Source organism: Myodes glareolus, chromosome 18 (assembly GCF_982192425.1).
Source record: "Myodes glareolus chromosome 18, mMyoGla1.1, whole genome shotgun sequence".
Classification (NCBI taxonomy): Eukaryota; Metazoa; Chordata; class Mammalia; order Rodentia; family Cricetidae; genus Myodes; species Myodes glareolus.
In genome coordinates this window covers 49854914-49866885 of record NC_142043.1, presented here as the reverse complement: position 1 = coordinate 49866885, position 11972 = coordinate 49854914, and the positions used below count along the sequence as shown (strand labels likewise).

At 41.4% G+C, this 11972-nt stretch overlaps 1 protein-coding gene across 3 annotated transcripts in view; it reads right to left on the bottom strand.

The window, feature by feature from the left end:
• Positions 1-11972, bottom strand: part of Ctnna3 (catenin alpha 3) — a 1405098-nt gene that overhangs the window by 1071425 nt on the left and 321701 nt on the right. For all 3 annotated transcript variants that reach the window (XM_048451587.3, XM_087898188.1, XM_087898189.1), the window contains one exon: positions 9006-9209. In XM_048451587.3, coding sequence (XP_048307544.3) covers positions 9006-9209 — 204 coding nt within the window. The remainder of the gene's footprint in view (positions 1-9005; positions 9210-11972) is intronic.

Genomic DNA, 11972 nt, shown 5'->3' with positions numbered 1-11972 from the left:
AGAGGATAGAAGAGAGAGTCTTTCCAGTGGAGGGTGAACAGCAGAATATGAAATAGAAGTTGTACTTCAATAGATTTAGTTTGCTGGTGTTTACGAGTTCTAGGTTTTATGTCAAAGCCAGAAAGTAGATAAAACAGCAGTCAACATTTCTAAAGGAATGGAAAAGTCAGGGCCGGCTTCTGTTTACACAAAACACAGAACAATCATCAAAAATAGTGATTATCACATCTATTTTGCATCAGACAAATGAATTAATTGCCCTTCTCTCTCAAATTGCAGAGCAATTGCCAAACTTACCTTTTTGCCAGCTTTGTGTTTTCTTTGCACATTCCTTTTTTTTTTTTCCTGAACCTCAGACAACACTAAGATTCAGATTCTCATTGCAGAGAAGCGAGGGGAGACTTCTAAGCAAGAAAGTCTAAGTGGATACTTCCCTATGGCCATGCTACAGCTTGAATTAGATTCACTCAGTATTTGCTGCTTCTGACTCAGAACCACTAAAGAGAATAACCAGTCGTCATACGTTTTTGTCATCAATGGTGGATCACCTGGAAAAGCAGTCATTCAAATGTGGTGACAGCTATCACTGTTGCCCAAGTGCAGGGCATATGCACACACTTTTAACCGTATGTGAGCATAACTCATTTAGGCTCTTCTCTTTCCACACCTGGTCTTAAATTCTGAGTACTTAGTGTTATATGAGGCTCACCCACTGCAGACCTTGGTCATGACGATGGCTCCGGAGGTTTAGTTTTACCAAGGACTGAAAGAATACACAATGGTGGAAAGCAACTAAATCTACTAGTAGTGATAGAATCTAATTCTATAGATTAGATAGAACTTAATTTCTACATACTTCTGCTTATTATTTTCAGATTGGTAATCTTCAGTCTCTGTGATGATCAGGCAGGCCTGTCTCTTTCATACCTTCTAGGTTGTGCCTTCCATTTGGTATTAAGATGTTTTACATACCAAGTCTTGTAGTGCTCTGGTGGTCAGCTGCTGTGTGCAAAGCGATATTAAGACCTAGTGGCTGAAAACAACAACAATTTTATTGTCTCTCATGGTTCCTAGAGACTGGGATCACTTGGAATTTCACACATCAGATCTCTGTGTGGCTGCATTGGAATTCTGGCTGCAACTGGAGTGAGGGAAGGGTTAGCTAGACGGAATGTGCGAGCGAGTGCCTGCGTGCACAGCCCCAGCATCTCATGCTGACTTTCTACTGGAAACTCATCCAGGTCGACCAGCAGACCATCTCCCTGACTGTGAACTCACCAGACATCTTGGGTCCTACACCCCTGCAGTTTTGTATTCTGAAAGGGAACCTTCTAAGACTGAGCAGAAGCTAAATACTATGAGTCACTACTAAAGAGAGATGGGCTCACACTGAAACCTGCCTTCTTTTGAAAATGAGCAAACTATGTTTAACTAAATATTGGGGGGAACAACGCTTGGCATTTAATGGCCAATGCTTGACTTCATATCTGGCCTTTCTTCTATATTATGCATATCCCCACATCAAGCGCTGTGATTCCCACCCTCGTACCTTTGCACAGTCTATACATCAGCCGTATGGCAGGCTCCCCCTCCCCCCTCTGAAACAAGCAGAAGCATGCGCTCATCTGAGAGGCCTGTGGTCTCTTCCTCTGGAGTGAGTCACTCTCTGAGTGCCCGGCACTTTCCATTGTTACAGCTTCTTCTGATGTTGTTTTGTTTTGTATTGAATGCATCCCCACCTCAGTTTCCCTTCATCATGCTCATTTCAGTTATCGCTTTGGCTGATCCTGAAACCAAGATGCCGTTTCTCCTGATCCTGAAACCACCAGCTCCATGGGACAGTGTCTGTACAGGAATTCATGTGATCAGGAGCTGTATCTCTGCCAATAAAACTCAAAACTAAAATAAGTTTTAGCTATCATTCTTGGCCAATGCAGAATCTGTCAGGGGGGAAAAAATGTGTTAAGTCTCTCAAAATCCTGCATATGTATCATTGTGTTTATAATGCGTAGAAAATCACACAATCTCCAGAAGGTCATACAATGCAGTTGCTTAGGACCAACCTGACTTGGACCTCCTGTAGGACAACTAAGTCTGTTCATTATTTTAATGAATATTCCCTCAGTCTGGAACATCTCTGTCTGGGTGGCAGAGTATGTTTATCCCAGAACTCCCAATGGTAAATTAAACACTCTCAGAGGCCAAATACTTAGTTACTGAGACAGGGTGTTTTTTCCTTATTCAGGCCAATAGAAAGGACAGTTTCACTGTGGCTGGTCGCTGGAGCTGTGGATCGTGTGTATTTCCCTAGAAATCCACTGGAATGTTCAGCAGCTTATGGCTGGCATCTCTGTCCCTCAACAGGGTCTGTCCTCAGTTGCAGGAAGCTCTTCTTAGACCACAGGCCCACAGGGATGACTCATAGTCAATGGCTGACAGCTGCAGAGAAGACAGCTCCTTGTCCTGTCTTAGCCTGGGGCTATTCTGAAGGATTTCCCACCTCCAGAAGAGTTCCCATTGTCCATGGCTTTGTTCTCATTCTCACCTCACAAAATCTCCTGAGGGAATTTCCCCGATCCACCTTACCCATGCTAATCTGAATTTCAGTCTGCACCTGTGCTCCCTGACAACTCATTTCAAACTGTCCTGCTAGGCACGGGACCCTTGAATTCTATCCCAGTAAGAACAGTTCATGTGAAGATTCTCGAGGCCTACTTGATTTCTGTCATTTCTACCATTCGATCCAGTTCTTTTAATGTAAAAAGAAAAACTTTAAGTAAAGTCTATTGTTATCAGAAGAAATAAAAAGAAAGAAAACCAAGAAGCAGTGTGTGTACACCAGGAGGTACAAATGCCCCGAGTGGGAGGAAGGGAACAGCTGAAGCCATACACAAAGCAGATGACCTGTGCCATAAACCTCACAGACCAAAGGTCCTTGGCCTTCAGGTAAACAGGCTGAGGGTAAGCAGCCTTCCAGAACTTTCCCTGTGCAGAGTGCTGGATGTAGCCCATATCTTGCTGCTTGAGGCACCTCCACTACTCTCAGTTATTGCTCCTTTACAGACATCAGAAGCTACGCACAAAGTCTGCCTCATATGACTGTAAACATGAACTGAACACGGACAATACAATGGCGTGCCCAACTGAACAGGGGACACCCACAATGCCTCAGCCCTACACAGAAAAATCACAAGCCACTGAGAAAGGCTGAAGGTGGGATAAATGGTCTTCCCCAAGGAAGAGCAGACCAATATGTTTATCCCTATGACAACAGTTCTTTAAAAAAAAAAAAAAAGAAAAGGAGGAAGGAAGGAAGGGAGGGAGGGAGGAGGGAGGCCAAGATTGTAAAAGAAAACAAAATGGCATATGTGGAGGGAGGAAAAAGAAGGGGAAAATGATGTAATTATAAACCCAAACATAAAAGAAGTAATAACAAATTATCGTGTTTCCCCTCCTGTGCTTGGCTCATCTGGATATTTCTTGGTTTATTTTCAATAGTGGCTATTTGTTTTGTTTTACTTTTTATGTTAGCTTAATTCAGTAATTAGGCATTTATCATTTCAACAGAATTGCCCCTCTGGTTTTTAAACAGCATTAGAATATTAGAGCACAATGAAGAGGTTTATGGGAATCACCAGTCTCCCCAGGAGGAGACTCTGGACTCCTTTTTTCACATCATATAATGCACAAACTCTCTGAAGTCCCAAAGTGAATGTTCCCTTGCAGACTTAGATGACCCCAAACATAGCTTGTCCAGAAAGACTCAGACATTGATAGTCAAATTATCCAAATAACTAGAGCTGTGAGGGGAAGGAGGATGCTTGGTCCCTCAGCAGCTCAGGAAATTCATACTCTCAATAGTTGTGAAAAACCTAACCCTCATACTAGAGGAAAACAGGAATGTGAAACTCATTTTCCTGCCTAAATAGAACTGGGATACATAAAATTATATAGAATTTCCCTAGATACCCTATTCCTACATTCCAGTTTCAGTATCTGACATTTCCTTTATCATTTCCTGGACTTTGGTCACATGCTCTAAGCTTGCCAGCTCTGATTTTAGCAAATCTAATACTGTGCAAGCCTAAAAAAGATACAACTCATTTCTTTTAAGTTAGTTAAGGTTGTAAATGCAAGATAGGTAGAAACTGAAAAGCCAGTGTTCCCAACATGAGCAGCCATCCAACCATCATGGCATACTGGGGAAATTTAGAATATAAAACCAAGTGTCAAGCACGGTAAACCTGAGTTAATAACAACAGTTGTAAGATGCAGTCCATAAGGGGAAAGCAAAGAAAAAAAATAGTTCTGAAAAATTCTCTATTCAGAATTTCTGTTTGTTTTCTTTTATGTAAACACACAAAAATGTTTGTGTGCACAAGTGCTGGGAGGTGTGTGCATGTATGGAAATGTGTATCTCAAGTATCATTTCTCAGGAGCCAGCCACACTGCTCATTTTGAGGCAGGGTCTCTCACTCAACAGGAAACTTGCTGATTCAGCTTAACTCTCTGGCCAGCAAAGGCCTACTGCTAGCCTGCAAGCTCCCACTCTCGGCTCTGGTATGTGGTCCTGAGGGATCCAACTCAGTCTCTATGCTTCCATGGCTAGCACTTTGCCAACTGAGCCATTTCATATTTTAGAACTCTATATTTAGAAAATGTTTAATCCTAACACTTCTTTGGTGCTAACAGCCATTTCTCACAGACACCCTAACTACTTTATTAAAAGAAAATAGTCAAGGCAGAGCTTCTTTCCCAAATGCACTTTTAGGACAGAAGTGGAGATCCTGTATGCAAGGAGAAATCTCACTCTCTCTTTGTCGGCTTCCCTGAAGCCTCAGAGCTTCCCATGATAGGTAATGCATTGAAGTCACACAAATGAAATTTCTTTCTGAATGCCAAAAGCCAGTTTATTGGATTATTTACTCACTAAACAATGAGAATCAAATGTGTGCTTTCACATCTGAGAACAGAAGAAAACACGGAGCAGCTGAGATCTATGGAAACATAAATTAGCCCTTGCATGAAGTTCGAGTCTGCCTTGTCTATTGGAGCAGCAGCATCTGTCACTCTGTGCTCTAAAATCCCCTAGAAATAAGTGTCACCTGAGTGCTAATATTACCAATTCACACACACTAGCTGAAGGTCCTGTGCAGCCATGCCTCCATACTCAACACCACATGATTTTTAACCACCCCCCCCCAAAATACCTATGTCTGCTGATATCTAAAAACTCAAACATGATGGCTCTTCGCCTTCAAAACCCATTTCCATTAGTTATAAAAGAGATCACCCAACATGTAAAGATAAATAGCTCCCCTGTGCCCTTCTCTCCCACCACTGAGAAGGTAGTTTTACTCCACTCTGAAATTTTTCTTAAGTTCTTTACCAAAACGATGGACTAGACCTAGCCCATCATAAAAGTATAGCAAAGCTAGCAGACATATCTTAGGAATATCCACTCCTAGGTTCTATGAGAAAGAAGTTATGCTTTTTTGACTCTCAATGTTCCCTGGAGCATGTCCTCAAATGAATAAAAACGCTATGTTGGAGCATGGCCAGATGTAAATCCAAATGGTAGAACTGTGCTCGAAAAAAATGATGATAAATGATCCTGGAGAGTCCCACAGACTTTTGGAAGAAGCCTGTTCTTTGCAAAAGAAGAGGTTTTGCCACAGGGGTTTTGTCACATAAACTCAGTAGGGTGCCTGAAACGTGCTGCATGTCAAAGAGGTTGTTTCTTCATTACATGACATGTACAATATGCAATCCTTTCATTCATTCCTCCTTTGAAAAATGCAACTCAGTTTTTTCTTAATGTCAGGCATTGTATCTCATGGTTGGGTAAAATAAACAAAGCATACATGTGATTTACCAGTATGGACCTTCGAATCTGAGCTCTATTCCTATAATGGGTTGAAAAGAAAAGAACTGCATAACTGACTAAAAGCTGATACTGACAGATGGGGCGAGTTCTCCGGAAATGCTGATGTGGGGTTTTCATCTTTACATGGTGGTCTTTTTGGCACTCAGAAATCAATTTCATTTGTGTGAGTGTCTTGGGAAGAAGCTCTGATACTTCAGTAAAGTATACAAAAGGATATTTTGAGTTTTCCCCTTACCTGTAAGATCTCTACTCCTGTCTTGAAAGTCCATTTTGGAAATATTGTCTGTCTTAAATAATTTCTTCCAATAAAGTAGTTAGGAGTATATCTGTGAGAAATGGCTGTTAGCATTCAAAAAAAACACTAGGATTAAAAACTTGCTGGTTTTTGGTTTTTTTTTTTTTAAAAAAAAAGGTTATTTTAACTCAGAAAATAACCATGTGCTCCGACAGACTGAATCTCAAATCATTGTGTACCACTGCTGATATGATCTGGACGCAACAGACATGGAATGTGGAGCTGAGCCTTAATGACACATCCGCCTAAGAGATCCTCAGATTCTCATGAGAACTAATAACATGAAGTTTCTTTCTGTGATTGTCTTTGTGCCGGAATTGTAAAGTCCATAAAGGCAAAAAATATGAAAGGTACTGAAGGATCTATACCAGATCCATCAGGGAAGGTGGCATGTTCTTCAAAATTCCAGAGCCCTCCTGAAGATGTACAAAATGAGCAAGACTTGAGCTCAGCTCATGCCAAGAAAGAACATTCCTGTTCATGAGAACTGATGGAAGCGGAGCAGAGGACTCAGCAGGTGGAGTACCTAATACTCTTTCAGAAAACCTGATTTTAGTTTCTAGCGCCCACATGGCCATTCACAACCATCTGTCACTCCAGTTCCAGAAGACCTGGTGCCCACGTTTGGCCTCAGTGGGAACTGCACACATGTGATAAATATACACGAATAGACAGAACATACACAAAACAAAAAGAAATGAATCGTTAGAATGGGATCCCCTTGGATTTAACACAGAAGGGCTCAAAATCTTAACCAGTAGGACAAGGGGATGTGTCTAGGATAACACATCATCACAGAGTGGAAATGTATTGAGACGATTGCCAAGCGCAGGCTTTCTAACACCAAATAAGACAGCTCTTCTCTCCGGAAGGTGACCTTGGAAACATGATGGAGCCTGACCACAAATGCCTTTGAGGTTCTGTGCCCTCACTCCACAGGTAGGCTGACCTGGGAAGCCTAGCATTAAGTAGCAAATAAAGATTTATTTCATTTATTACGAGTGACTATGAAAAAAAATGTTTCTCTGCCTGTTTTAAATAAGAAGTCTCATTTTCATTTTATATCAGACCACATAAATCATGAATCCATTACTACTAAATCTGTGCAGGTTAGTGTGGATGTTCATATATCTATATATCTGTAACGAGTGCAACTACTTTAAATAAAGTGAACTTTATTTATGATTTCATAATTTATATGCAAAATAAAAATATGTATAACTTTATTACACTTTATAAAGATGAGAATAATATTTTTAACACTTTTCAGTTTCTAGGTTTCTTGTGATTGATGAACTGCCCTGAGCAATCTTTAATAAGAAAAATCTCATATGCTGAAACTGGCAACATTCTTACTTCAGATATTTAAGCAGGGCGTGGCTTAACTAACATGTTCTTCTTATTAACAAAATCTGCTTCTCAACTTTGATTTCTTGACAGGAAAGAGCTTTTTGGTCAGTAGTCAAAGCATCAAATATTAAGAATATGGAGATACATCAAATGTATTCAAGGGACTCGAAAACTCATTGATTTTCACACATTTCATTTATCTACCTAAAGACTCAAAACAAGCAATTTCTTAACCAAAAAGCCATATGCTCTGTGACTAATAATTGCTCAAACATATCTATATAAATCTTGAATTGCTTCACTTAGATAAGGGTAGATAAAGAAAATGTTTTAACTATGTAGTTCAATGATTTAAGAAGTTTTCATGATGAATATATAACGTTCCCTCCTCATCTGTAAGAGATACATTCCACAGCACACAGTGAATGTCTGAAGAGCAGTTCTAAACTCTAGAAGTGCCACAATGTTTCCTATATAAACATATCTGTGACAGGTTCATTTGTAATTTAAGAACAATAGAAAAAGTGGACAACAACAAATTATATAGAATAATAAAATATATACTGCTGAAGTTCATTTCAAATGTAAGCTTTTTTAAATTTTCCATGTAATTATTTCAGCCAACAATTGCCTATAAGGAGTTGAAGCCACAGGAACAGCTGAGAAATGGTGGTCCATACCTTTAATACCAGCACTCAGGAGACAGAGGCAGGCGGAGCTCTGTGAGTTCGAGGCTAGCTTGGTCTACAGAGCGAGTTCCAGGACAGGCTTCAAACCTACAGAGAAACCCTGTCTCAAAAAAAAGAAGCCACAGGAGCAAATTCGAATCCATGACCTGTAGGGACGCCTGTACAGCTAGGTTATCCTGAGAGCTTCTTGTTTGTTTTAGTAACAGTTCTGAGATACAAGTACAGTACAGAATCGAACGAAAGGAACCTTGAAACAAATACTTAAAATTTCAGCGTTTTCAAACGTCCTCAGTGGTTCCCACCGGCAGGAAATCCTATGGCACCATATCTATCACATTTGGAGATGACAACTGTATCCAATCAAAAGGTCTGCGCTTTTCACCTCTTCAAATCCAGCTCCAGATCTCCACACCACTGACACATCTTACACCACCCTAGATTCTAACTTCAAGTGCCCCTTTGTTGCCAACTCCACTCCAACCAATATACCACTCTCTCTTCTTCGGATCCTCTAAACTAATGTGCAATGCTTGTTTTGTTCCTCCAACCCTGCCTCTCCAACTGAGATTTAGAGGCTTCTCCAACCAACCAACCACATGCATATATTTCTCCAATGATGACTTCAATCTTCCAAACTCCTAAAATTATGCCTCCTCCTGAAAAAGTCACAGAACCCACTCTCAACGTCACTTTCCATAAAATCACCTCCTCCTTTGTAGCAGCCTAGCAAATGCTCAAACTCGTTCCAAGAAGATACGAGGAGGAAAAGCAACCAGTCACCTACATTGTTCATGTACTCCGACAGCAGGTCCTGGAGAGCCTGGCGGATGGCATTGCACTCGGCGATAATCCGCTCTCGGTGGAAGTCCCTGGTACAGGAAGAGTCAGCCAGCAGTGCAGCCCCACTGATGATGGCTTCTAGGCGTTTCTCTAGTGATGGTCTTATTTCCTCCTCTGTCACTGTGAGTGGGTTCAGGACAATTAAATTCTGGGAAAAGAAAACATATGGATGGTTAAAACTCTGGAGAAAATTAATTCTTATAATGAAACAAACAAACAAAAACAAAATTTTAAGTTTCATGCTTAAAATTCAGGTGTATTAATAGGAGAATTATGCTTTCCCTGCCTCAACAGTTCACACAGAAGACAACGTAGCAGTACTGTTCAGATGGATGATCAAAGCTGTGTGTTTATGAGCTTGGGTTTTACTGTCAGTCCTGGGTTCAAAGCTTGCCATTCCCACCCACCAAGGTGCCTTGGCTCCCTATTCCTCACTTTCTTCTGTAGAGCTCCAGTATTTATGTCGCTTAGACCATGAAACTACCAGGAGAATTATACAAACACTTAACACAGTAACTGGCGTGTACTGTTAATCACAATAGCAACATCTCCGAGCTGCCTGACCATTTTCACACACACGGTCTCATCTTAACACTGGGGATGCAGGCAAGCCAAGGTGTGATCAGCCACACGTTTCAGTGGCTGCGTGAGGCTGAGAGACTCTGACCCCAGGTTAAGCTTTGAAGTTCAGACACCAACTCTGTCCTAGAATTCACAATTCAATGTCATTTTCATTATGCCTCACTGTAAGTCATGGGCGCTAATTAACTTTACCATAACATATCAAAGAAAATTCTGGCCCTTAATTATTCATTTAAAAAGTAGAACCCCAGGAGCTGGAGAGATAGCTCATCGGCAACAGCACGAACTGCTCTTGCGGAGAATCAGGGCTCAGCTGCAGCGCCCGCCTGTATTGGGCAGCTCACATCCACCTGGAACTCCAGCTCCAGGGGTCTGAAGCCCTCTCTTTTCTGGACTTCATGGACTTCACATCCCCACAGAGAGATACACACACACATATAAAATTAGGACTAAAATATTTTTAAAAAAGGAAAACTCCATCTTCCTACTGATCTATTAACTTGCAGAAATTCCAAGATATTGGAAAGTAACATGACATTTTTAAGGCTTTATGAAGATATAACAAGTCTTTGGAAGTAGAAAACAAGATAATGCATATCTTCTAAAATTAGTCAGAGGGCACACTGCCCTGAGTTTCCTCCGCAACGATATATCAGTAGAAAAAGCCTCCCCACGGTATAGTCCAATGTGATCTTTGAAGAGTTAGTGTAAAAACTCTCTGAAGAACCTTTAACAAAATTGTACCATGATCTTCAGAGTACAAGTGTCAGAATATTAGAGTTAATGCACAGTGATACTACTATAATCTTATAATATCTACATGGGTCTGCATATTAATAGAGATATTTAAATATATAAAGAGTACAGTGTTATAAGAATGTACACATGAACATGCATGTCAGTATTGATATACTTGTGTTTTATGTAAGAAGTAACCAGGATGCAGTTTTAAGAAGCAATAGACTGGTGAGATGGCTCAGTGGGTAAATGCATTTGTTGAATAATCCTGGAGACCCCCAAGTTCACTCTCTAAAGCCCACGTAAAAATAGGACAGAACAAAGTCCACAAAGTTGTCCTGTGACCTCCACCCTTCACTCACTCACACACACACACACACACACACACACACACACACACACACACATATGCAAACACACATATGCACACACATATGCACAGACATGCACACACATATGCACACACACGCACACATATGCACACATATGCACACACATGCACACACACATATGCACACACGCATACATATGCACACATATACACACACATATGCACACACGCACACAGATATGCACACGCACACACACGCACACACATACACACACTGTGTAATAATAAGGTAAAGCAAAGACGCTCATTTGGGGAACGACACTGAAAGGGAAGCTCACTTCAGAGAAGCACAGAGCCATGGTAAAGCGCAGGGCCCTGGCATGCTCACACAGTCTAAAACACACTGGAAACCAGAACACAGTGATGTGTCCTCACTGGCTTGTAATGCCCAGGATTCCTCTTTTCCAGGTTGTACTCCCTGAGCATTTTTTTCTACTGCTCAGTCTACTTGGACAAAATAAATGAAACAGAAGGTGAAAGCAAATTGATTTCATAAAAGCCAAACTTAACTGTTTTTTTCTGTTTCTAGTGCATGATCTTTTTCAACTTTTTCAAGCCCTTCATCCTAGCATGGGCTTGGCCAAGGATCAAAGCACTATTTGCATAGAACTGCTGTCACTGGTTCCCTTTCTCACCACTGTGACCACGTACCTAACACAACACAGCTCAGAGGAGGACGGAGTTACTGGGACTCCCGATTCAGGAGAGCAAATCCCGTCCTGGGGAAGCATGGTGGCAGAAGGGGCTCACAGATGTCGTGCAGAAACTCGCCCCATCAGAAAGCAGGTGAGGTAACCAGTGTGTGGCTCACCTTCTCCTCTTTGCCTTTTCATTCAGTCCAGGATCCTAGGCCACGGCACAGCACTGCCCACATTCAGAGTAGGTCTTCTCTCATCAGTTACCCCTCTCTAGAAACACCCTCCCAGACAGATGTGTGCCCTAGGAGATGTGAGATCCAGCCAAGCTGGCAGTCATGCAATTTTATTAAAAATATTTTTTTTCGAAAAGGAGTTTGAACAGAGGCTGTTTGTAGGATAAGATTCCACTATGCATCCCACGCTGGCTCTGACCTCACTGCTCTCCTGACAGTCTCCCAAGTGCTAGATTACAGGCCTGCTTGACTTTTTAAAGTGTGTGTTCTAGAGATGGGATGGTGCCTCGGTGGATAAGAGCATGTGCTGTGCAAACATGAAGATCTGA